Source organism: Triturus cristatus, chromosome 4_2, assembly GCF_964204655.1.
Source record: "Triturus cristatus chromosome 4_2, aTriCri1.1, whole genome shotgun sequence".
In the NCBI taxonomy this organism is placed as follows: domain Eukaryota; kingdom Metazoa; phylum Chordata; class Amphibia; order Caudata; family Salamandridae; genus Triturus; species Triturus cristatus.
In genome coordinates, this window is record NC_140586.1 from 410816730 (window position 1) to 410844357 (window position 27628).

Below are 27628 nucleotides of genomic sequence, written 5' to 3' on the forward strand. Positions count from 1 at the left end.
GCTCAGCTGTTCTGTCACGGTTCTGAACGCCAATACCCCGAGGGGGGATTTGGGGGGACGAGGAGGGGCTCTTGTCTAGTTAGAGATTTCTGACTAAAGCGCATCAGGCAATAGAAGGCTCGTTCCCCTGTGTGGGAAGCGGGCTCGCCCCCATGCACTGTAGCTCTGTCTCCTGACGTCACACGGACAACAGTACGCCTCAAGTCAAGGTATAACGTGGTAGCTCCGGCCCCGCGCTGCACACATGAATAGTCATTTAGCAGCAGAGAGGAGAGAGGACGTGTGTTTCGCGTGTAATCCATTGCCATTTTTGCATTTCCTCCTCTGACAGCGCGGGGTCTTCATTTGCTGCGAGGGGAGGAAAAAAGCTGGATGCAGCACACGCCGTAGGTGGCTCTCGGGAATGATAGATACATCCGCACACAGAGCACAGCTCGCCAGAGGATCTCTCGGAATCAGCCCGTCTGAAGCGCCGGCCACAGCGGACGGAAAGGCCAGTCGCGAGACGCGGGAGCCATGTCTGCGAAGGAGAGGCAGAAAGCAAGGGTAACCAAGGACAGTGTCACGCTGCTGCCATGCTTTTATTTTGTGGAGGTAAGTGGGGAGACGGGTCTGAAGATGCAACTATAGGCAAATAAATATAGACGGTCTGGAAATAAGCAAATGGCTGCAATATCTGCTGAGAGCGCCGCGCGCGAGGCAAACGCGAGGCTGACAGAAAATTCACGAACTGTACAGCGTGTGATACCTTCGTGGTGCAAAGCATCCCCACACACGGCAGGCGCCTTTGCATTTGCACACGCGTACGTGAGTGTCTGCAGCGATGTCTGTGTTTCAGCGGAGAGTCGGCATCAGCTGGGCTACGCTTTACGAGGCACACACGCGTAATCTGTGAAAAACGGATATGCCGCAGCTAGGCAGCAATTCAGGCAAAATGAGAATATGCCCTGCATGTAGACAGTCGTGATTTACTCAGTTGTATTGCATTGCACAAACGGTGCTGTTGCATACAGACGTATTTTTGTATTTGACATGAGAGGTTGGGCATGGTGCATGGTGTGCGCTTCTCTGGGCCGATAAAACGGAGATGTGACCCTAATAGAGAAGAACTTTTGTTAACATTACATATTTCCGAGTTGCTTCCAAACCATATGTCTTTTTGCAAAATGCATGGATTGAAGAAAAATGGCTTTCATCCTTCCGTTCACTTCATATGTGAACCTTATCCTGTGACTGAATTTCATGGGAGACACAATCTTCTCTGGAGACTAAAGTCGTGTTTTCATGCTATATCTCTTTAAGTGTGCATGCCGCTCCTCTTGGACTAGTAGCCACATGGTTAAAACTGCCTCCGTTTTCATTATACTGAAAACATTGGAAGCAGGCCCTATAAGGCAGTGGTACCAAATGGACTCAGGTTCCATGCTGCACACAGACGTATGTAAGGAAGCAAGGTGCATCATATATGTTGATTTTTAAAAGGATGAATTGATGCTATATTTGAACCGCTAACACAATCTGTGGCCCTTTGAAATGGATCTAATTTCTACCGGTTGGAGGACAAACTGTTGAGCTTTGCTAATTTTGCCCATGCTTTGTACTGTGCAGGACATGGGTTTGGAATTCTAGTTGAGGAATTAAAAATAATCAGTTCTAGGTTACATTCAAGCAATAGTCTGCACATAGCTCCATTTTGAAATATAGAAATGAAATGTAGAATACTAATAAAAAATCCTTAAAACATAGAAGGAAAAATATCAATTTCATGGTACCTTTTCTTTATAGCGGAACTCAATATATTTAATCAACATAAAGAAGGCTTAACTCTCAAGATGAATGTGTCTTATTTTATTTTGTTATTTTGTAATCCGTTTTAGACTATATTACAGCCTTATTTGTGCAGTAATTCCATTCTAACATAGTATTCGTGTTTTCATAAAGCGTATATTAAGTATTCCTCATTTACGATTCAGTATTTTCAGGATTCTACATTCTGACTCTTTTGTGTACACAATAGATCACACACAACATTCAATTGCTTGGAAAGACAGCAGGGCTGGGATGGGGGCACACCACGTGTGCCTCATACTTCCAGCAGGACAGTAATGATGAGTCCCAGCTCACACTGCATGGAAGGGGAGGGCACGTGGCGTTAATTATTACTCATTGGTTTTAAATACTGCCTGAGACGGCTGTGCTCAGAAACAAAACTTTATCAGGAAGGTACATGGCATCATAGCCCTGGGATTGGCACTGAGTGGCCACATACCCTGGCCACCCCTGGGAAGTCGAACCTGGTTGGTTATCACATACACTGTGGTGCAAGGGCTCTTCAAATAAATATGTGAGCCAGTTGTAGTGTCCTGCAGGACACGTTCTAGTGTTTGGCAGGAAATGAGGTTTTCCAGCTACTCCCTCGAGGGCTGGGCACACTGGCAGTTCCACCCATCCATCACGGGTGTCACGCGTGACGTGGCCCCGACAATAAAAGGGCCTGGGTGCACATGCTCGTGGCCAGTTACTATACTATACCACCTGGTGGCTGTGTCCGTAATTCCCACCACGCGGGCCTGAGGCTCGACACTACAACAGTGAAGGGTGTGAAGCTTGCAGCTGAGGGACAAAATAAGGTGTCACAGAAACTGTGATTTTATCTTAATGAACTCAACCCTGTGAAGAAGTGGAATTACCGGCTTTTGCTGCACCCTATTGTATGGCCCAGAGTCTCTGGTTCAAGTGTGGGTGTGTGATATGTCATGAGTAGACATATCAATATCGAGTGTATCTGAGGTCATGCTTTTTCACAGCCTTGTTTTCAGAGTCTTCTGATAAAAGGAGCTACAAGTAGAGATCCCTGTCCTCTATGCCGGTGTAGAATGAATTATTATTTAGTCAGAATGCCTCACACCCCAGGCCGTCACCACAGCCGTGAGTCTCTAGAGCTCTTCTAGCGGTTCAGCTAGATAGACAGTAAATAAGTTGTTTGGGTGTCTTCTTGAACTCAGAGCACATCACCTTCAGCTGGCGCGGTTCTATAACCCTAGAGGCACACTTGGAAATTGTCTGTTGTGGAAACACTCCCACTTTCATCAATATAAAATTCAGTTCCTAGTGGAGAAAGGTTGATATTCGTTCATTTCTGTCTAAAAATGCCTATAGTATATATTAAAACTGTACTTGCCCACGTAGGCACTCTTTACCTTGTGAAATCATCGTGGGTTTATAACCATGAAACACTGACCACAGTGGGATCTTCTAATCGATGCCATTGGCGCTGCGCCCCTTTGGGTTATTCACTGGTAAAGGGGGTGCCAATGTTCCTTCATTATCCTCATTATGGCACTTAAGATATGTGGTTCTTCTCTCTAATTGGCTTGACACAAATCACTAATGACGTCTATCTGCAGGAGAAGTCTATTTAAAATGGAGCTCCTCCCCCTTTTGCACACCTGTATTACTTAATGAGCTGCTCTTGAAATATCATCTCAGCTGTCACCCTGAAATCTTAAAATCACAGTTAATCCTCGCGTCAAACAGCAGAAGGACATTATAGCATTTTAAGATATTTTCTAATGTAATTCGCTATTAATTTACTTCTAGTACCAAGACCCAAATTAGGCCCATTTGCATCCATAGACACAACAGCACAGACATGGATTTAGGACAGCGGCACATATTTTCACATGGTGGCTCTCATTGTCAGGGGTCGTGGCCCTTTCTCCGGAAAATTAACGCTGACATACGTCAGATTCAAAAAAGGCACCAACACTGTCAACATAAGTACTGCTGATTTACAGGGTAGCCAATAAGCACACCAGAAACACGGACCATCTTTAGTTTCCACTCTTTCTTTGTGACAACAATGCTGAAACCACTAAGCACAGGCATGTTAAGTTCTTATTGCTCATTGGTTGACATTATGTATTATATGTGTCATTTGGAGGACTTACACAGACAAGATTAGAAGGGTATTTAGCCTGTCAATTAATATGTCTAATATCATGCACAATGCGCTGTGGGTGTACTCCAATCGAAAGGAGTGTAGGGTGACCCCTCTCTCATATTTCTGTTCCTTGGACTGGCCACTACAGTGCCCAATTGAAGCTCAGCACAAAATGGAAAGTTCCATCCTAGTACAATGTTTACCATTTACTGCTGGGTGTTACTTCCCAAAGTTCATTGCAGGAATATGAGCCCTAACGGATGGTTATGGTTGTGCTTTTTCCGCATGTGCTTAAATCTTTGTTCCGTGCTTTTACCACTGGAATTTCCCTGCTGGTAAAATTAATTACAATACATGAATGGTGCAGCATGCACGCAGAGTGTGTGTGCTGAATGCTTGGGTACATGCAAGGGTACAATACATGCGAATATTAGTGCTGGACAGTAAGTGTGCATGAAGAGTAAACGCGCCTGCAATTGTGAACGATATGGAGGAAGCTGGACTCCATTTTGGGAGTCCCAAACCTGCCCGGTGAGGACATGAGTGGGAGAGGAATCCCTCCAGACAGATTATGGATTGCTGCATTCCTGTGAGCTGGGAGAGACAAGCACTGGAGGGAAGGGAGAGACTTCTTTTGCACTTCAAGAGGTTACTCTTTGATACAGTAATAGATAACAAGGTAGGGGCCTGGGAACTTTTCAAGAAGGGAGATGGGCTGATCAGGGAATCAGAAAGAGTAAGGCGGGGAGTTTTTGATTAAGCTTTTTATGCACTATGGCTGACATTCATGGCCAGACTGGCCATATTGGGCACTGGGAAATCCACCGGTGCGCCGCACTAGTGGGGGCTGGTTTTGGGCCCCTGGGGGCCGTTTTTGTTACAGGGCCGTTTTTGCAGCATAGCTGCAAAATCGTCCCTGTAACAAAATCGGACGAAAAACGGCCCTGGCAAAGAGCTCGGCGGCACCCCCAACCCCCCCCCCCCCCGGGTAGGGGGAGAGGGGCTGCCGAGCACTTTGCCAGGGCCAGTTTTGGTTCCCAGTCCAACCCTGCTGACATTCTGGTGTGAACTCTGGTCACGATCCATGGACTGTGTTGTGAGTCAATAAGGTTTGGAGTCATGATGCTGTAACAGACAACTTTCATGAGGAAAGAAGAAATAAAGAAAGAAGTGTCCACTTCAAAAGAAGCAAAAGCAGAACACCAACATAAAACTTCAGTGACTCAGACCCTAAATCACATTTGGTGTCTGAAAAAGGACTCAAAGTAGGGGAGGTTGAGTTCCAAATATTTGTCATCTGTTAAGCAGTCAGATGGACTGTGAGAGAAAGAGAAGCTCTGCAAGACTTCTGCCTGTGACAAAGGCTTCTGATAGTCTCCCTGCTGGGGGGGGGCATCACCTAGGACACTGACATCATCTGTCCAGGCGCCTGGAACATCATCGTTCCCTGCTTGCCAATACCATTATTCCCTGTGAGGGAGAGAAGAGTGTTGGAGGGAGTGAGGTTCAGTGAAGAGCCCTGCATAAGGATTACCTGAGTGAGGTGTGAGGCTACACACCGTTCACGCCATTGACCATGTGTAGGATCGGCTCTACAACCCTCATAAACCAGGGGAGGGCTTCAAGGTCTGAGCCGAATCGGTAGCACTAGGCAGTAAGCACCAAGCTTCACCATCATGCCACAGTGGCACAGTATGCCAGAGGGGATCACCAGTGAACGGAGTTTGTGCCAAGTGCTGAGGGCTTGTGACTGCTGGAATTGGCGACTCCATATGCCAGGAGGGTCCCCTGGTGCCACTTTAGCCTAGGTATGGAGCGTCACTTGGACCTAAGGAGAACTGTTGTGACCAGCGGATCGAGTCGCCACACTGCAATCTGCACCTGAGGTTCACCAATACACTGCAGAGGATGTTGCCCTCTTGTTGGAGCGCTGGTAAGGAGCTGAAGGGTCACACCAGCACCCCCCCGCTCTGCTATGGGTAAGCACAACTTACCCTTTGTGTCCCCAGAGTGGGAGCAGCTCCGCTCACTAGAAAGCAGCCAGCAGCGGTTCTCGAAAGCAACAGCCTACGCTGCCAGGTGCATGCCGTGTCCATCGCGAGTGGCCCAACTTTGCCATAAAGAATCTGGATTTGGAAGTGCCCCGGGTACTCGCTACACAGATTAACACTGCCATACCACCAGAGCGGGTAAGAGTGAAACTGGGCCTTTGGTGCCCCAGGGAAATTGCTGCTAAAGGTGCTGAGGCACCATAGACACTTTTGACTAATTCCTAGTCAAAGGGAGAACTCTTGAGTACGGCATAAAAGTTTACATTCCCTGGATGCGACCGCCAATGAATGGGGAGTAACTGCAAACATGTTACACGAAGGAGGATGTGACAGGGATTTGCCTGACAACTTCAAGTGCCCCAACCTCAAGGGGGGATTGTGTTACTGCTTCTGAATGTCAAATACATTTGCATGTGTAAAGCTATAAATAAAATACTACTATTTTCAGTAAAGCGAGTATTGCTCTGAGCATTGATTTATTGTGTGCACTGTTTGCATATTGAGTTATGAGTCATGTTCACTGACCTGCATCCACCCCACCCCAGAGGGATCCTTGACTGCTCGACTTCAGCTTCCACTGAGAGTCGAGAGCAGAAGGGGTGCTTGGCCCAGTTGCTCAGGATCCATAATAGGTGGGGCCCCGGGACATTAGTAGTAACAGGCCTCTACCACCACGGTTGGGCTTTGTAGCCCCTGTATGCCCCGTGGCCCTTTGGAAGGGGTTGAGACGGCGTCCCTGTTCTTACCTCTGCTCCCCTCATACTCACACACATACTGCACATGCAGGTTTGGGGCAATAGTAAGTCCTAGCTGGAACTTCATTTCAGGAGTGGGGCACTGTCATGACCATTGCTGATGTAGCTGAGACATAAACAACTTAAAAGTTCACAACAGCTGGTTTTCTTTAAAAGAAATGAACTATTAAGTGAAAACATTTGCTTATGCTCTGTGTAGCTGTTTTATGGTACAGTAACCCTATATATAGTCTGGATATGGTTTATTGTTTAATGCTGCATGACACTGTTCGGCTTATCTAAATTCATACTTTTTACAACCTCCTTTTTTAGTTTTCCTGAAAACGATCTGCAGTAACAGGTACCTGAGTGTTGTCAGCCCTTGCACTGAGACGCTCCTGGTCTAGAATGCTGGGTTCTCACTGCACTGCTGAAACTGTGGCTGTGGGCCTGCGCAGAGCTGCAAATACAATTAGTTGTCTGGGTGTCTGCTCAGACTCAAAGCACGCTGGCTCTGCTCTTTAACCCTAGGGGCACGCTTTCATACGGCCTGTTGGGAAAAACACTTCAACGTTCAGCGATTAATAATTCAGCTCCTGCTTGAGAAAGGCAGATATTGATTCATGTGTGTTTTAAAATACCTACAACACGCCTTAGAGATGTTCTGTCTCATGTTCTTCCATGTACTCATGGAATCAGTTATCCTATTACAGTCATCACAGACTAACCATACTAACAGCTGAGTTATTCCAGCTGTGCTGCAGTAAGTAATATACTGATGCAGCTGGCGTCATTGTATGTAGTGCCTCCAGGTATACCATGTGTGACACATACCTCCCCGCTCGAATGTGCATGCCGCACCCCACAACTCCTCAGGAGAACATTTAAGCCCGTCGCCCCTAATGTGAAGCCATTTATATAACGAGCACTTCAAATCTCACATCAGCTGTCACTCAAAGACCTGAAAATCTTTGCAAATCATCCTTTCACATGGCAAGACAGTTTTAGCACTCTTTAGAGAGCACTCCATCACAATGCATTAAACATCCGCAGCCCAGCTGCCTCCCCCATTACAGGATGCCTTAATGCCTGTCTATGGCCATGCACACAACTCCCCGGCCGTTTGGCTAGCTTCGGGCTCTAGAAATACCATATAGATACCTACATACATAGCACTGTAAGCATTGTGTGCTTCACCCACTCCTAATTATGTTTAGTACAGCGCCACAGCCGAAGTTGAGTCGCAGAGAGTATTACTCTTTACAATGTAATTTACAGCCCTAGCCGCAGAGCACACGCGTGGATTTAAACCAGTGTCAGGCATTTCGCCCGGTGGATTTAGACCAGGATCAGACATTTCTCACGCTGAGGCTCAGTGTTAAGCAGGGCCGGACTGAGAACTCAAAGCAACTCTGACAATTTTGAGGCACCAGTCCCCCTGGTGCTTTTGTTACTGGGGGCCGACATAGCAGCGCCGCTGCAAAACTGGCCCCCAGTAGCAAAAGCGCCCCCCACCACGGCAAAATCGGCCCCACTCTTCCAGCCTCCCGGGAAACGCCCGAAGCCCTCAACGGCCACTCCGGCCCTGGTGTTAAGGGAAATGCTGACCCTTTCTCCGAAAAGTGAAGCTGACATTTTGAAGATGGGAACCACAGTGGCTGCATGAGAAGCATTGGCTGCTGGCAGTGTGGCCCATACGTGCAATAAAACACACAGGCCATCTTTTATTGCTTTTTCAGGAAATGCACGTGAATCCTAACCTCAAGCATGTTTCATCTTTATGGCCCAGTGGGTGACAAGTGTCATTTGTAGCTCCTCAGAGTCAAGGTTAGAGGGATATTTAGCCTGACAGTTAATCCGTCTAGAGAAGAGATACTTTCCACTGGGGATGTGCTCTAAAAGGAAGGGAGTGCAGCGACAGATCGCATTTCTGCTACTTGAGCACACAGCTACGGAGCTCATTGGAGCACACAGCACAGCCCACAAACGATAGGCTCAGTATGCGAGTCAACCACTGATGGGCCTCACCTCCCAGATTTGATTTGTGTGAATGGAAAAAAAGAGGCATAACGCACGCTACAAAATATTGCTACATGTGTCCGAACTTTTTAAGTCTGGCTACATGTAGCTTCAGCTGACTGGAAGACCGCATTTAATCAGCTCTTCAAAAAGATCAGGAAGGGACCAGATATGCGTCAGCCCTCTTCACACATTGATTGTCACATATTTGTGTAGTTTGCCTAAGCTTGGTTGAGCAGTTCATCAAGGCCATGGCTTTTGTGAATTGTTCCATTTTTCCATTTGTCTTAACATAGGGTTTTGATGATGGGGTTCAAGCAAATCTTTTTTTCGGCTAGAGTAAGTGTGTGCACTCTGGCATCTTTACGTTGAAGACACAACACTTTCATTGCAGGTTTATTACTTTGTTGTTGAAGAAGGGTGTTTTTTTGGATGCCTTAGCCTCAGATGTAGTGCTATTACTGTCATGCTAATATTTTTTGGGGATTGCAACTGTTTTAATTTACAAAGTAAAGACGTCCACACAGATACAATTTCTTAAAGTTCTACTATGCAAAATGCTGCTGTGTATGCCTTTTATGTCTTTCACTTGGTACCGATTTATGAGTTCCCAGTTATCTTCAAGATGATCTACAGGGCCGAAATTAAGCATACTGGGCTATATCTCCCCAGGATATAATCATGCTGACTAGAAGTTATTTCCCAAAGAATGGGGAATAACGTGCAGGCCCAGAAAGACCAGGTCCAATTTAACATGTTTTTTCCCCTTCAAGGAGAAATTATTTACCCGAATCCACAAACATTTTCTACCTGCTTGGAATAGGTGGTATATGTTACAGGGGCCTTTTCTTTCACCTGTGGGGCTGGGTAGAAGCATGACAGGGGGCTGAAGCTGGACAAGTTCCTTTTTTTTTTACTTCAGCTGGGGGGGTTATCTTTTGCTCCCCCAGCTGAATGAGGCAGGAGGGCAGGATCAGTGTAAAACAGCTGCCTGGCTTGCAGACCTGATAATTCCAGGCCCGGACACTCCAAGAAAGACGTAGTTGCCTAGAGCAGTATCCCCACTGGGATGTCTCTTGGGCAACTCGTAATGTGGCCCTTACTATCAAAATCTTATTTTCTAACTCCTTTTTATTATGGGATTGTTTGAGGTTACAGATTAACTCTCTTAGTGCAGTCTGTTCATAAAAGGGCCCTACTCCCATCTTCCATATTTGTGAAGCCCAGGGTGTTGTTTCATTATGATGTGCAGCTTGGGGAAACGCCCAGAAAGTTTCCTAAAAATCACCAACCACTTCCCTTAAAAAAGTCAAAACTGTTGGCTTTGCCAATGCCTGTTGCCCGTGTATTTGCCACTAGCATTTGAATGATGTTACTAGCACTTGACTATTCCATGATCTGCTATTGTTTTACTGCATCAGGGTTTGATCAGTAACCTCAACATTTGTGCAAACATTGACATGTGCAAAAATAGTGTACTTCACACATAAGTGTTTTATTTATGGGATGGGCTTGAAAGGGTATTATACCAGAATTATGGGTGCTCTGCATTACCACGAACCTAGATGAGGTATAGGAGGTGGTTATGCCTCATTTTCTTTACTCATCTATTTTTCTGCCATACCTGCTTTACACCAGTTAAGCTTAGGACCAATGTGTTCATTCAAAGAATTCTGACGCCTTGCTTTCTACCTCAGAAAGCTGCAAATGCATCCAAACCGTCAGCAAAGAGAAATGTACTTGTCAGGGTAGGTGCGTATGTGTGTTTGTGTGCCCGTGTGCTTGTGCCAGGGTCTCTAGCGATGACCATCGTTGTGCCACAGGTTAGCACAATACAGCGGCCACTATAATGTCAAGGGTGGGCACAATATACAAGGGGCACTATTATCTATTAAGTATCTCAACAAGGTTCCTTCAATAAATCAAGGGGCCACAGTATTCCCAGCATCATATTATCATGGGGGACAACATATTGCAGGGCCACTATTATGTTGAGGTTAGCCACAATATACTTGGGGCTCAATGACTTCAGGGTGACGTTCACTGTACCCCACGTTACATATTATGCAAGGGCTACCATAATGTTAAATGTGGCAACTATATGTCAGGGCCACTATTATACTAGGTGGGCCTCAGTTACCCAAGGATGACCAACACTGCACTCCAGGGTTACATATTACACAAGTGCTACCATAGTGTCAAGTGTGGCAACAAAATGTTAAGGCTACCATTATACTAGATGTGTCCACAATAAGCCTGCAATGGCCACATTTATTCCAAGTGGTGGCTGCTAGTATGTCAAGGGGGTTGGAGGGGCAATCTGGCACAGATAACTATGTCAAGAGCAGCAAACATATACCAGGTACTAAATTATTGTGGATAGGGCCACCATATTTCTAGCGGAGACCACCATAATGGCAGATATGCTGCCCACACCCCCAAAAAACATCGGCTCATATGTACACAGGCATGCATTAATTCGCATAGAAATGCTTTCTCCCACATGCAAACACTTATGTCCATGCACACATTCCCACAGACACACACACATACAGGTAGATAGACTCATTCATATATGTACAAAGCATGCGTATGCACACAGTGGCACTAAATGTATTACCCGACTCTAAAACATGTGACTGATATTTACTAAATATTTTAAGATTATGTTTCCTCTTGGCACTGAAGTACTGCCAATGTGCGTGCAGTTTGTGAGACATGTCTGCCAGAGACAAGGGGCCTGGCCCAGAGATTGGACTATGCCCATCTTCTTAGAGTCTTGTGTGGCCTTATTGTGAGTACACAAGCAAGCATGTAGGACCCAAGGTGCAAGAAAGGGGATGAGTCAAACAGCGAGTCAGAGAGAGTGGAAGAGATGGAGAAAAAGTGATCGAAAGAGAACACGAGAAAGAGAGAGCGAGAAAGAGAGAGAGAAGAGATAGACAGAGACAGATCCAGAGGTAGGAATATGCAGAAATCAATTGCTGCAGCATGCTGACCACCCAGGTCTCCACCTCCCGCTCTCACCAGCTGGATCTTCTGGGCCTAGCCAATGCCGGGAAAAGGCAAGGACCCGGAGACCTACGCCTATTCCAATGCTTAGCTTGAGTTTTGGTTTCACCAGGAACCCTGACAAAAGTGATAGATGTAATAGGGCAGCCTGCTCCTTTTATTCCGGCCCTACACATAGAAGACACATTCAAATTTAGATCCATACTAAATTCACTCCACTTTTGTATGAGCAGCATGTGTACACAATTGTGCTGCACTCCGACTGCCATACTCGGCAGCAGGAGAGAAGTAGAAGAGACTGCTAATTTTGTTCCCCCTCCCTCCCTTCTCTGCTGGTGATCACCACTCTACATGCCGTTGTGCAGTGACCTACCTGCTGAGATGGCCTTGACTAGATTCAAAATGACAGTAGATGTCAAGTGCAAAATGAGCCCTCCCGAGAAGAAGTGCAGTACAAAAGTGTGGCATTATGGTTAGAACTCTGCTGAACGGTATCTACCATTATGGGTTATAGCCTGAAGCCGAGGCTCCTCTCATTAAACTAACTATCCAGGATCCACTCATCTCTCATTCTAATTTATTTCAGGAGCCCCTCTCTATGTCACAGATTTATCATAAAAATGGAATGCCATTCTAGCTGCCAGAATGTGTCAGCACTCAGAAACATCATGTTGGACGTTCAAGTTGTGGAATAATTTACTATCCATTGCAACAGGACAAATTAGTGGAGGTAAACATTTTGCGTCTATGTTTGTGCTGCAAAGGGGTTTAAATCCAGACGAGTCGCTTAAAATCCCATTTTCTTCCACATGGTAGTCAAGTAAGCATCACTTTTTCAGTCTGTGAAGTACTATAAACAAAAAGAGTCAGTTTGAAGAAATGTTATTGTAAAGACATCAATCCCAAAAAATATGCTGAATGTCACCAGTTGTGGTGAGCAGTGCAACCATAGTAAACCCGCCCCCCGCCTCAGGCATTGCTCAGAACAGCACACGTAGAATGCTGGGTTTTCCCTGGTAAGACCTTGATTCAGTATAGTTGTTCCTGCATCAAATGTGGAGATAGATAGGCATTGCACTGTTTTCTGCTTCTGTGTTGCTGTGTGATTAACACCAGTTTTTGATGGTGATAATCTGCACTTATTTCCTGTGCAGAGAAGAGGTGTTGCAGCAATTTCAGTAAAGTATTATCACTTCCTTTAGGTATAAAAACATGTTAAATGAACAAGAAAATTACTCTTTGCAAATATACTATGTTTTTCTCCACTTTCCATCCTTCTTCAAATGGCCCCTGACAATGAAAGGGTATTGATATTCAAGCCTACTTCGATGGGGCTGTGCTGGACAGCCTTTGTGCCTGGAGCGACTACCCAAACTATGAATGGCTTTTGGCAGTGGCAAAGAACGGTAAAAGATGTGGTCTGGGTTTTGGTCAGGACTCAGCTCTTTAATCCTCAGTGCCACAGCCCATTCAGGGAAGGACCTGACTTTTAGTCAGGCCTTTCACTGAATACCTCTACCCCAACTGGTGAGTTGGCATAGTCTTCACCCATGCCATTAGTGCTTTATCATGTATGAAGTCAGAGCAGTGAAATTGGGGGAGTTAATGTTGTGTTGTTCACAATCACCGGTGAATTTGGGTCCTTATGTTTTGTGCTGTAAACATAAAGTCCCTTCAACTGAAGCTTTTTGAGGCATTTATACATTTTACAAACAAATGTTATTTGTTTTCTCTGTGCTTAACCACAACTCTCTATTGAAAAGTTTCTGAGTGATTAATTCGGGTTTTGAAAATATATCATTGAGCCTCTTGCCAAAGCAAAGAACTATTATGCATGGCATTCAGGCATTAGAGTGCTCTTATGGCATAGGGCATGACTTTTGCCCATGACCTACAGACAATCTACATCCCATGTCGCATGGTCTCCAGCCTTGTGCAACATGCCCAGCTGTCATTACCTGGTAATGGGCAATGCATCTTACCCAGTCCCTTCGTCCACAGATCACATTACCAGAGTCTCTGACTGTATGTATTAAGGATTGGAAGCAGAACATTTGGCTACACTCTCTACTCAAATAGAGCTCCCACACCTTCCATGCAAACCATAACTCCCACACCACATGCAATGCTCCTGATATCACCCGTGATGTAGCAGATGGCTTCGCAAATGGCATAAAGGATCTCTCTAGTAACAACATATTTACCTACCATAAATACTATGACCGACAAAACAGTAGACACAATTATGACCATGTTGTGTTTGTTGTGTGAAGTCCACTTATTTATTGTTATAAGTATTGTGAGGTGTTTGAATTATGATTTGCATTGGGGCGGTGCGAAATATGGTTTGTGGGGTTAACCATAAGTATGGGATTTCAGGTTTTTTGGTTGGATTTTCCAACTATAAACACACTTTACCTGTGTTTTTTAAGTGAATTTCAGAGGTTTCTTAGGCTTATATTAGAATGTTATGACAAACTCTAACCATAACTTCATAATAACTGTCCTCTTTTAGATGAAAAGTTAAAATGATTTACCCTTGAATGTGTGGATATGGGGTAGGTGTGCTGTAGGTGTGGTATGGTATCAGTCTACCCTTGCTGCATACCTTCAGATATGTCCTGAAGGAGTTGACTGGTGGGCTTGGCCACATGCCAGGCTCTGTGCAAACCCACCTTCTAACTATGTATTGCTTCACAGAGCCTTCAATCATGTGCATCAGTGGTTTACAGGAGGCAATCAACCTTCCATATAGCCGACTGCCAGTGGTGCATGACATTTGGAATGTAAACCTATTTCAGGAAATTCAACTTTCATTGAAATTCATCAAATACTGTAAATGATTTTAGCAAACCAATGGTTTTTGATCACCCTCCCACTTTTTTGACTTTATTCTCCGGTCTAATTTGCATGAAACTTATCACACTACGCTTAATTTAATACACCAACAGAAAACTAAACCTGTAAATTCCAGATAAATTTTGTCCGGATTTGTTCAAGAGTCACAAGGTTACAAGCAAATACACCCTTTTTACTTTCACTTCACCCTTGAATGATCTGTATGAAGCTCAAGATTTTGGAAATAAGTAAAGCATGTACAGTTGCTGCAGATCAATGACATAGCACCAAAGATATTAGAAAATTGAAGATTTTGGTCCTTTTACTTTTCATTTTGCCCCTCCCCTTTATAGGGTCATACTGAACACTGAAATCCTGCATTGAACTTAACTTGCTAACATGATGCAACATTTCATAGTGATTAATTAAACCCCATCAGAGTTATTAGTATTTGAAGAGTCTCTGTTAACAGTCTTCTGGCAGATTTGTATGAACATCACAATAAAGAGAGGAAGCTAAACATGTCTAGTGACTACCATGGTGTAGAGTAGATCTGTAAAACTCTGCCAAAGTTAATAGCAAAATAATTCTCTTTTGAGCTCCCCCGTCACATCACCTGCCATGTTTTGCTCTTTGTAAGCAAAAGTACTGACTATGCAAAATTGTGTACTGACTACCGAAAGCCGCATGAGCTGTGGTGTGCATTTTGCAATGTATATCTTAACTGGTGAATTTGATGGCTTTTTTAGGCTTGTTTTTTGTTGATAAATAGCTAAACTTTAACCACGGATCAGTACATTTCTCATATTTTTTTATGATGCACTGTTTTCACCTGGCATATATCAATTTAGTGCTGCGCACAGCCTTTGGCGGTCTATAGCAGAGTTAGTGGCTGGGCATGTCCAGTGGCTGTGCCCAACTCACACAGTTGTTCAATCCCTGCTGCATATCATCTTCTGCCATGAAGAGTGGAGGTTGACTGCAGGGTTTGGCCTACGGCAAGCAATTGCAGACATCCCATTGTGGGTACACTTGCTGGGCCTATCAATGTATAGAGAGGTTATTTTTTTTACTTTTTTGGGTTCTAAGAAAACTATTTTTGAGGAGGGGTTGCGTTTTTTCTCCTCTTCCTCATCTTTGGGCAAATGGCCACTTAATCTTTTTTTAAATTTATCTTCATTGACAAATTTACAAGAATGTTCCTTCATCGTCTCATTCACAATCCTGAGATTTTTCTCACATTAGCTGATGTTGGTTTGTAATATGCACAGATGAGTGCAAAGATACCCAGGGTGAGACTGTTTTGTTCCACTTTCTGTAGCACCTCTTGCATAAAAGTCTTGCATCTCTTCAATTCCTGGCAAATGCATCTTTCTTCCTATTCTACAGGAGCAGCCTGTACTCTGTCCTCTTATCCACCTGCTAAGTATTTGATCATACACCTGCATGTGATCTGTTACTATTACTTTTCTTCTCTCTAGGTGGATATGTAAAGGACTCTCAGAAGTAAGAGATATTCACTCTTCTCAAGGCAGTGAACATTTTATTTCTCACCGTGAGCTTGTGAAGCTCCAGGTACCTCATTAGCAACGGCGTAGGCCATTCTTCTTGCTACAAAGTAGTACAGACCTTTTCTGATCTGCACAGGTGGTTTATCACTCAAAGCATGGTGGATGTGCCTCCTACTGGAATAGGCACTTTTTAATATCAATAAAAATCTAAGAATTCTTTTTAACTTCTAGACTAGCAAACAGGATCATCGGGAAGACCACAGACAATAGGGGAATCCTTGGCATTGCTGCTATGAGATCATCTGTATTCGTGTGGTAAATAATGCAGAAAAAACGTTGAGTTCACAATGTTCGCACCCTTAAAAATAACTCTAATGGAAACCCACAAATAATGGGGTTATTTAGAGTTTGACGGAGAAGGTAATCAGTCACAATGGCAACAGAGTACCCTTTCCACCAAACTCATGTCCTGCCCACCCAATTTATGGCTGACCCGACAATAAGTATGTTGATGACAGAGCCTACTGCGGCTCTGTCACAATGGATTACAGGTCATCAGAGGTAAGTCATCAGTCAAATGGGTGGCCAGGTGACTTTTTTTGCTGCCTGTCACCACCAGGTAAAACTCTTGTTGATGAACTCCATCGTTCAATTACATTTGAGTCAGTGAAGATCTGCAAATGTGTAAACACAAAACTCAGTGTTCTGGCTTGTTGCAACAATGCTGCTGAGTGACGTTCTCAGCAGAACTATGTACCGTGAGTGAACACTCTGCTGAGCGGTTGATAAATTCAACCATACTCCTATTTGTTTGCAAAAACAAGGCTTCTTCCTCTCTCTTTTAAAGCTGTGACGCCAGCATGGTATTAGTGTTGAACAACACTGCTAACACATCTTTTTTAACAGAAAGGGCCAGTATTTATACAAATGAAGATTCAAAGCGCCCCTCAGAAAGCTTAACAGTACAGAAACTCTTCCCACTCGCACGCTGAGTTTTGTGTTTACGCGTTTGCAGATCTTCACCGACTCGATTGTAATTGAAAGATGTCGTTCATCAACAAGAGGCTGCAGGATATTGCTCAGTTTAAGAGAGCGCACTTAAGCTTATTTCAAGTATATGAATCACTACTGACCTTGGTCTCACAATTTGGTTCATCATCAACTAAAATCCCTCTGCATTTGTTTTTAAGAATTGTCTGAGACATATGCACACAAAGATGATTTGGAGGACCAAGATACAGGTCCAGAATTGAAAATAATGTAAAGGTTAAAGTCACTGTATGTCTATCCCACATATACAAATATTTTTAAAAAAAACACTAAAAAACACATTGTTTTTCTTTTTTAGTATCCAATTGTTCAGAGACCTGAGGAGAACCCCCAAACCACATAGGATTCGAAACATGTAAACAGTGTTACATTCCAGAGAGCGTGGTGTAAAGATATTACTGGCGCACAGGAATAAGGATTAGGTTAAAATGGTTTAAAGAATAGATCCCTGTCAATAGCCAGAGCTTATAAATTGTTAATCTGCCTCTGGTATAAGCCCAAAAGGCAGGAGCTATGTGAATGATAAAATCAGTCTCGCTCCAAGTGGGTTAATTCAATTCAGAACCAGGATGCAAGTGTCGTGGCATGTTGACACATAGGTCAAAATGGGAGTTGGTGTTTATTCACATGTTGAAGTCATGATTTTTGTTAAATCTTATGTGGGTCACTAGTTTGGATGAAAGACTGTTGTAATATTTATCATGTATGCTGGTCAACTGTTTATGATTCTGATGTGCATAAATGACTTACAAAGGTTTTTTAACATAATAGAAAATAAACGGAGGTTGCGTTAATTAGTTTGCACGTCTACGAAATTTAAAATAATTGAATGTGTTAAGGGACCGTCAGCATTGGCAATTGCTAAATGGTTAACTTTCTAAAAGTGGCATTTTTAAAGTTGTATTCATAAATCCAACTTTACCATTAACGAGGATTTATTACAAGTCCATAGGTACCAAACATGAAGAGTTTACCCTTCTCAATCAGAAATGACACTTAATAAATATATCAAGTAATCCCCATTTGTTAACCTATAAGAAGGGTAGGCCTCACAGTAGTGAAAAACAAATTAGGTAGTTCTTCACTTCCAGGACATGTAAAACTGAAAAGGATATGTCCTGCCTTTTACTTACAAGGCACCCTATCCTCTTAGGAGTGACCTGTATCTAATAAAAGGGGGTTTACCAGCTTTGCAAGGGGTTTAAAATGCCAAGTCGCCATGGCAGTCAAACTGCATAATCAGGCACTGCGGTGGCAGGCCTGAGACATGTTTGAAAGGCTACTTAAGTGAGTGGCACAAACAATGCTGCAGGTCCACTGGTTGCATTTACTTCACCTATATCCTGGGCACGTATAGTTCACTTTACTAAGGACTTATACGTACATTTAATATGCCAATTGTGGCTACATGAATGTTACAATGTTTAAGGGGAGTGAACACATGCACTTTAGCATTGGTTAGCAGTGGTAAAGTGCCCAGAGTCCTAAGGCCCGAAAAAATAGATTAGCTAAAAGTGAGGCAAAACAGGCAAAACGTTGAGGTGAAGACCACCCTAAACATAACAGGTCTATCAAAGAATAATATTGAAAACATTCTGCCTGCAGCTGAAGTTTTCGACTCCCCTTCATTGAGTTCGGCATTACCACTCTCTGGCACAGCAAAGGAAAAAAACATTTCCCTTCACTCTTCTCTGATGGCATCTGGCTGGGTAAGTCTAGGGTCTTAGTCTCTCAGCATCATTGAGTTTTCAGCCTGGTCACTGCTGATGATTAAAGGGATGGGCACTACACAAAGCTCTTAGAAATTTGTGCCCAATTTTCTGTACCTAATATATTGGGGTCCTTTCACCTGAATTGGCAAGTGTGGTCAAATGTGAAACTAAAAGGCAAACCGTCTTAAATGTATATAATGCTAGAGCGCATTATAAGAAAAAAACATTTAAAAACTAATTAGAAGAAAGACTACCATTTTACTCAATATTAGGCTCTGCCCTTCCAGGGATAACTATTTCTCTCTCAGAAAGTCTTTTAGGTTTTTAGGTTGTTCTTCTTGTGCTGTCCTTGTGCTGTCCTTCGACGGACTGGACTAAATTAATGTTTTGAAATGTCTACAGCAGCCAAAACAATGGTGGCAATAAAACAGAAAGTATACAAGTCTCAGAGAAAATGGAACTAGTGGACTTGCATCGCACTAAGGCACTGACTTGTCGCAATGTTAAAGAGAAAATGACACAGTCAAGCAGTTTCCATGGCAACGGTTAAAAACATACAGCCCTAATTATTAAGTGCGTTCTCCTAGCAACACTGAGAGAAATTACTGAGAATATCAGTTGGCAACAGTCTTTCGTAATAGGATGGGAGCAGGTGGGTGCTTCATGTATGCCAAAAAAACAATTTGCTATGATTTGAGACTCAACGTGTTGTAGTCTCATTTTTTATCTCATCAAGTGTATATTTCATACAAGACAAAGATAAACATGTGGTACCTAGCGTGGGTCTTTGAAAATAACTCAGTGAAAATGCAGCCAAGCTCCAACAGCTGCTCTAGCAGCACGTTTCAAAAAGAAAATGCAAAAGGCAAAACCAGTTGTTAGGGCTGTCAAACAAGCTAGGACCAAAGACCTGAGGCAACATTAGAACCACCTCAGGTTTGGGAGGGAGTTGAGAACAGCACGTCTTGTGCCAGGGTTTTCTGGTTGAATGACAAGAGCTAAGCCGCGAGCAATGCTTCCCTGAAAGCTGCACCTTTCTGGGCCCTCTGCAGTCAATAATGTGGCCATTATGATGGATGGAGATTGGGAGGCCACCTCACTCCATGTCACCCTCAATACAGCTTCCAGTTTGAACCATCATTTTGGGTGTTGTAGTCCTAGTTTACTTTGCCAGGAAGGATTTCTTTGATAAAAAACGAACATCCATGATGACATGACCAGATCCTGGTTCTCGGGGATTTTAACTATCATTGGGATCGGTTACCAAGAGATTACACGTCTAGTAGGTTCAATGAGGCCATGACCATGCTGGGGTTGCACCAAATCGTGGGGCTGCCCACACATGAGAAGGGTCACATTTTGGACCTTATTTGGACCACGTCATCAGCTACATTACATACTGACTGCAGACCATGTTGATGGTCTGACCACTTCTTGGTCAGTCTCTCACTCCCTGTAGACAGCTGCCCCACACACCTATCCACAGGGTGGAGGATGGTACAGAATTGGCGTAAGATTGAAGACGCCAAGTTGAGGGAAGTACTGAACCAGACTATACTTCTGGATCTCAGTCCGGGGATCCGGATTTGAAGTACGAAGAGCTTCTACATCTGCTGTGGCTAACTATCGATGAGGTAGTCCCTGCCCGCAGGGAAAGAATGACGAATAGCATGAAGGGGGCCCCATGGTACACGCAAGAACTGAGAGGGTAAAAACAAGCTCTCCGTCAATGTGAGTGACTATGGCAGAAATTTCTCAATCCTGAGTCAAAGGACGCCTACAAAGTAAAATTGGCCCTCTATAAATCTTCAAATCTGACTGTGACAGGATACAGGATTTCTTTTTAACTAAGGTTGAAGACATTATTATAGATATAGGCAATGCGCGTATTACCCCCTGCCCCCTGTCAGTGGAGGACCTACCTGACTTTCAGGGTACTGCTCTCTTGGTGTTCCCTATGCTCAAACCACATGACTTAGCTCAAATTGTGGCTAAAGTAAAATCAGGGTCATCTGAGGACCCTTGTCTGCCGAAATTGCTCAAAACAATCATGGCTGTGGTGTTATCCCTACTAAATCTGTCGTTGGCGACAGGAAGGGTATCACAGAAGTTCAAGGAAGCCTTGGTGATCCCGTTGCTGAAAAAGGCAGGGGCGGACACCAAGATCCTCAAAAATGTCAGACCTATTTCCAGACTCCCCTTCCTGGCTAAAGTCCTTGAACAACACGTACTCAGAGTCCTTTCTTCTTTCATTGAACATCATAAGCAGCTACACACTCGGCAAGCCGGGTTCAGTGCGCATAACAGCGCTGAATTGGTGATGCTTTCAGTGCCGGATGACCGGCGGCTTGCAGCTGATAAGAAGTCCCCCTCAGCCCTGATCCTATTGGACCTCTCAGCCGCATTTGACACGGTGAATCACGTACAGTTGTTGGCACATATCCAGCGGCTGGGAGTCACTGGGAAGGTCCTCGAGTGGATTACGTACTTCCTGGAGGATCGGTCTCAAAGAGTCCAATTAGGAGATTGCACATCTATACAGGGCAACCTACAATGGGGGGTCCCACAGGGCTCTGCACTTTCCCCTCTGCTTTTTTATATATACCTTCAGCCTCTGAAAGATGCACTGGCTAAAACAGACTGTCAGGTGTTTAATTACACTGATGACACTCAGCTAATTGTGCAAATCGACAATACCCCTGACTCACAGTGTAATGTCCAGAATATCCTCCGGTTCACTATGAACTGGATGACCTCTAATTCACTGAAGGTAAATCCAGATAAAACAGAAGTGCTCGCTCTCACTTCAGGGGTCTCGCCCCGGTCCAGTCTCTTTTGGCCTCAAGAGCGGGGCACCACCCCAATACCAGTGCCAGCAGTAAAGAGTCTGGGTATAAAGTTGGACACTGGACTGACCCTAAACAGCCAGATATCTGCTGTTGTGGGGAGCTGTATTGGCCTGTTGCGGCAACTTCGGAAACTGGTGACCTTGCTGTCTTTCTCCACCATGCGGACGGTCGTGATGGCATTAATCTTGTCACGCTTAGACTATGGCGATGCAGTCTATACTGGGCTCCCCGAAAAACTTCTGGGGAAGCTCCAAGTGGTTATGAACAATGCAGCAAGGTTGATTTACAAATTGTCAAGAAGAACCAAGGCCACCCCTCTGTTGCAGCAGTTACACTTGCTCCCCATGAAGCAAATGGTTAAATTCAAGGGGCTCTGCATTGCACACAAGTCTCAGTTTGGAGAGGCACCTAAATACATTAAAGACCGCCTGAGGCCCTATGTCCCTGGATGTTGCCTTCGGTCATCAGAGTCTTGTTTATTGGCATGCCCACGTTTTAACAGAACGACTCTAGGGGGCCAGGCATTTTCAGTTACTATTCCCCAGATCTAGAACAAACTACTGGACGGTATGTGCAAGGAAGCCAGGCTACTACTGTTCCGGAAGGGGCTTAAAACCCTTCTGTTTACAAAGGTATTTGGATAAGTCAGCTCGCTGTGTGTGTAGTACAGTTGCGTGATAGGATTCTGGACCTCTGATTCATGTTATAGCGCTTAGAGACCTTCTGGTGATTGGTGCTCTATAAATATAATTTAACAATAACAATAACATTGAATGTGAATGTGGTATTCACCCTGCCTAGAGGGGAGGAGTTAAAGTACTTCTTTGTCTCTCTTCCCTTTTACCTCTAAGTCTGCCTTCTTATAGTATTTATTGCTTCACTTTTTCCGTTGGTTCTCTGAAGTTTTCTGGAAATAGCACATTGCACAAATACATCTACGCAATTGCAATTTTCTAAACTTGCCAAGGAATCTGCATTGCCACTGAAGAAAAAATACGAAAAAAAGAGTTCTGATGTTTGTCTTGATTGTACCTAATGCAGAGGAAAGGCTACTTTCAACTCCATGCTTCCCCTTTACTTGGGATTTCACTTTCTAATTTTCAAATCCATCATTAGTTTTGCACCTCCTAACCTGGGATCCACTGTCCGCCTTGCTCCTCTGGCACTATTCACAGCCTGTTGATTCTGTCATTTCGCAACAATTCATACCCCACTCTTAAGCCTAATTTCTGAGAACTCTCTCAGTATACTAATGTATATATAAAAGTGATGTATTGCTTGATCTAATATTAGCCACTAATAATTACTTTGGGCCGCATACCTGCTCATCGTTATTTTGTACCCTTTGCCACCTCAGTTTGGACTCAACCATATGCAAACCAGCCTTAACCCTGCTGTACTGGGTACAGTCCAGCCTGAACTGCAAAGTCAACTTCTTCCTGTAGTGGAACACAAGCAACCCAGGACCTGTTTTGCCCTAATTAGGGATCATGAGCCATATATAGCTTAGTTCCAGTGCAACAGCGTGCACAGGACCTACGTCTGGGCATACACATCCCACTTAGGGCAACACACTAAACTACAAAAAGGTAATATCTTCTCCTTCCCCAACAGTTCCCATAGTCAGTAATTCCGGGACCTGTGTTCAGGTGGCATGTCTGTACCCCAGTGTGCAGTAATTACCTGCTTCACCACACACAGTGTGAGTGCCATTTGTCTGGCCTTTAGTGAGTATAAGGGATATGCTTGCTCATTAGACAGGGTGAAAACAACATAAGCTGGGATTCAGGGGATCTGTGTCTTAAAGATTGTGTCCAGGTTGTTTCAGGACCCTTTTCAGTATGTTTATTTTCAGGCAGTGCCGTAAAGGTTGCTGCAGCGCTTTCCCCAGCAATCCTGTTTTTTCAGGTACCCTGTTTTGCATTTTTGATGGGGTCAAATACCAGTAGGTGGCTAGGTTCACCAAATATTCTCTACGTTCTTTTTGATGTGGTTTGGGCTCTATGGTATATTTTCCCCACACTGTACTTTGAGAGGTCTATGTATATCTGTCTCTTGCCTGCTGCTTCCCACCTTTTCTGACCTTGAGTCAAATCAAAGATTTACATATATTAAGGATGCGAAAAATTCACATAGTTTACTTTTGTGAAATTACATGAAATGTCAAAATGACACAAAATTAAGCGTAATTGCGCAAAATGCTAATTTATCCTTTAACGCTGTATTTTAGCACAAAATGCATCCTCACAGCCTTTGTTTGTGCACAGCGCACTAAAATATAGTGCAAAAAAACAAAAGCACTTTGAACAACAGCCACTCGCATTCTCCTGTTTGCATATATTCACAGTAAATATTTACTACAAATGGTACATTGCAGTCAATTTTTACCTGAATGGTTGTTAGACCTGGCACCTTGGCGTGGGTCTCCCTTCCATTTTTGCTGTTGCCTCATATGTTTTTGCTGGTGTTAGATGCTTTGGGCACTGTGCCACTGCTGTCCAGTGCCACAGTGCAAGTGCTCCCTATGGTAAATTGATGTATGTATTGGTGATTCCATGATTGGTTGGTTTGGTTTACTTGTAAGACCCTAGTACAGTGCACCAGGAGTGCCCAGGGCTTGTGAATCCAAATGCTGCTGGTGGGCTTGCAGCACTGGTTGTGCCACCCACAGAAGCAGCCTGTAAAAGTGTGTCTAAGGCCTGCCATTGCAGAGCCTGCATGCAGTCTGGTACTGTCATGCTGACTGGGCAAGTGCACCCACTTGCCAGTCCCTAAACCTTCCCTTTTCTTCATATCAGACACCCCTATGGTAGGCCCCATTGCAAGGCTTATTGTTCCCCATAGGCCAGAATGGGCAGTTTGATTATTACATCTTATAATCCTAAATTACTCAGGGAACATGGTAGAAATTCGAGTTTGGTATGCCTGAACTCAGAATGATAAAATACATATTTTAGTGAAGTTGGTTTTAACATTCTGTGTTTAAAAATACCACATTTAGAAAGTAGGTATTTTCTTGTGTAACCATCCAAACCTGCCTCTGCTAGGCTGTGTATTCCTTGTTTGGAGTTTGAGGGACAGGGGCTGGGGAAATTCCAAGAGACAGGGTGAGTCAGCACAGGGCTGAATAGAGAGATCTGCATCTAGATGGGTTGGAGGAGTCGCACCTGGGACCTGAATAGGGCTGTGCCTTCCCTCCACAATGCTGGCTTCAACTCCTGTGGTGCGTCTGATGTCTCTGCACTGCACTCTGAAAGGAAGGAAGGAAGGATTCTTATCAAAAAAGTGCTCCAGGACTGATCAGAACTGGTTTGGACTAGGCAAAGGCCTCTCTGCCTTCAGAGAACAAAGAGAAACTTAGTATAAATATTGGGACCCAAACCCAAGAACTTTAGATCACCTTGGGAAACAAGAAGAAACCTTTCCTGAGCAGCGGAACCAGAAGAAACTGAGGAGAGACTATACCTAAGCTGAAGTATTGCTTGGGGGATTGGCCTGCAGTGGTTGCCTGACTGCCACAGAAAGGCGAAAGGACTTTGTGTGCACTTCTATTCAACTTGTGAAGGATCTCCAAGGGCTTGGAAAAGAGCTTGCCTCCTGCTGAAGTCTCAGGGCCAACAGACTTCACCCACCAGCTCCCCAAGAATTCTTTTGAAGTGCCTGCAGTTGTGCTGGACTTTTTGAGGACTTGCGTGTCACAAGGAGCTGGAAGCGCGACTCAAGAACAGGAAGTGTATCGCCAAACTGCCGCTTCTGCTTCACAACACGAAGCACCTCGCATCGCCGGAGAAGAGGATCGATGTCGCATCAGACACCGCCGCCGCATCACCGGGAAGCATGTCGCAGAAGAATCGTCGCGTCATCGCAGGTCCACCGAAGAGCCTCGCATCGCCAGAAGAAGAGGATCGAATTTGCAGCAGACGCCGCCGCATCACTGGGTAGCGTGTCGCAGGGCCTGTCACGGCTCATCACAGGAGACGAGGCTCGACATCGCATCAGATGCCGCCGCATCTCCGAGAAGCGTGTCGCAGGGCCTGTCACGGCTCGCATAGTTGTGGAAGCAACTCGCATCGCCAGGGGAGAGGATCGACGTTGCAGCAGACGCCGCCGCATCACTGGGAAGCGTGTCGCAGGGCCTGTCACGGCTCGCATCGTGTAAAGCATCTCGCATCGCCAGAGAAGAGGATCAACATCGCAGCAGACACCGCCGTATCACCAGGAAGCGTGTCGAATCAAGAAGAAAGCGCCATCTTTGTTTCTTTGCACCAGATCTTCAACGCATCACTGTCCTTGCAAAACTTTTGTTGCCCTGCGTGTTGCCTCTGAGTGTCGCATTTACCATCTTAAAGGAACTAAGCTAAATTCTACCATTTTAAAGTAACAGTATTGTGGATTTGTGTCGTTTGTGGTCTTGTGATAAATCTATACAAAGAATACTTATTTTGTTATATAAAACTTGTGTGGTGTCCATCCGTAGTGTTGTCACTTGATTACTGTATGTGTTCACAAATGCTTCACACACTGCCTCTGAGATAAGCCTGTCTGCTCGTGCCAAGCTACCAAGGGGGTGAGCAGGGGTTATTTTAGGAGTGTACCCCCCTTACCCTGACTAGACGCAAGGGTCTCTATTTGTCACAGGTACCTACCTATGCCAACTAGAGACCCCCAAATCTAACAATGGTGCATCATTTCTCAATATGGTGTAATGGAGTAATTTCAGGAATTTCTTGTAACAAATGTGAAGCAAAATTTCCTGAATTATACAAATTATTTTGGCATAATTAAAATGTGTTATATCAGACTAATATATCTATACTAACATACATCAGAGAGAAGGCTATGTCGCTGTCTTTTATGATTTGCCATTTTTTGAAGGCTGTGGGTATTTTGCTTGCATGTGGTTTGATGGAGTTGTGGGTAACCTGTATCAAATTTGTTGGTAGTCTAAACTTTTCTGGTAAATCGTAATCTGTTTTAGGCTGATCAATGATATGATCCCTGCTAAATTGCAAGGAGTTCCAGATAATTTCTGCTCAAATCAGTTTCTGACAGGAAAAAGTATGCACAATTTTCAGTCTGTGAAATTTCACCAAATTTGGCTGAATTGCCCATCCACCAAAGGGCCACTGGATTACATCCATCTTAGTCATAGATATAGATAGGAAGATCAACAGTTTACAAGAACGTAATGTAACTAGGTTATCCCCCAATCCCATACCCCCCACATCATTCCATCTCCTTTTCCCGACACACCCTTTTTTGTTCAAGGGTTTTCCAGCAAGTTTATCCTGTGAGCATGAGTCATATGTAGCGTTGTGCATTAAAAACATGTTTATGATGTTGAGAACATGCCCTTATATAGATTCCAGAGTGATCGCCAAAGCCTGTATTTTATCTTTGCCTGCATGAGAAACAAGTAGAGTCTCCAAATCATCAGAGTAATATACACCCATCGAAGAGTGATAACAACTGTATTTTGTCTCTGCATTTGTTTTCAATTTTTAATGCTCTTTTTGTGATGTACCAACTAAGAATTTTTGCAAAATTTGATTATTTGGGAAGTAATAATGATGACTGTTTTGGCCTTGTGGATTTCGGAGATTCATGGGCTAAATTAGTTTACTAACTTAAGAAAGTAATTATTTTTCATTCCAGTGTGATCTATTTTCCTTCTCAATGGCACAAAGGATCGAACTTCTAAGCAAAACGTTTCCTATCACCCCCTAACCATTCTCCCTCTCAAATATAGAATTAACTACTACAATGCATTGTAAGTGGCACTGCCACATACGAATGCTTGAAAGGGGAGGCTGATCTTTAATGTAACCATCAGAGGAACACTGGTTTGTTGAGAGCTCCATTGAGACAACGGAGCCGTGTCGGCCTATATGAACTGGTATAGGTCTGCT

The 27628-nt window shown here is 44.1% G+C and overlaps 1 protein-coding gene across 1 annotated transcript in view; it reads left to right on the forward strand.

The window, feature by feature from the left end:
• The first annotated feature begins 257 nt into the window (after positions 1-257).
• The window catches only part of PLPPR4 (phospholipid phosphatase related 4), a 248522-nt gene continuing 221151 nt past the window's right edge, over positions 258-27628 (forward strand). The window contains exon 1 of the mRNA XM_085601861.1: positions 258-594. Within this exon, the coding sequence (XP_085457987.1) occupies positions 517-594 (78 nt within the window). The 5' untranslated portion in view covers positions 258-516. The remainder of the gene's footprint in view (positions 595-27628) is intronic.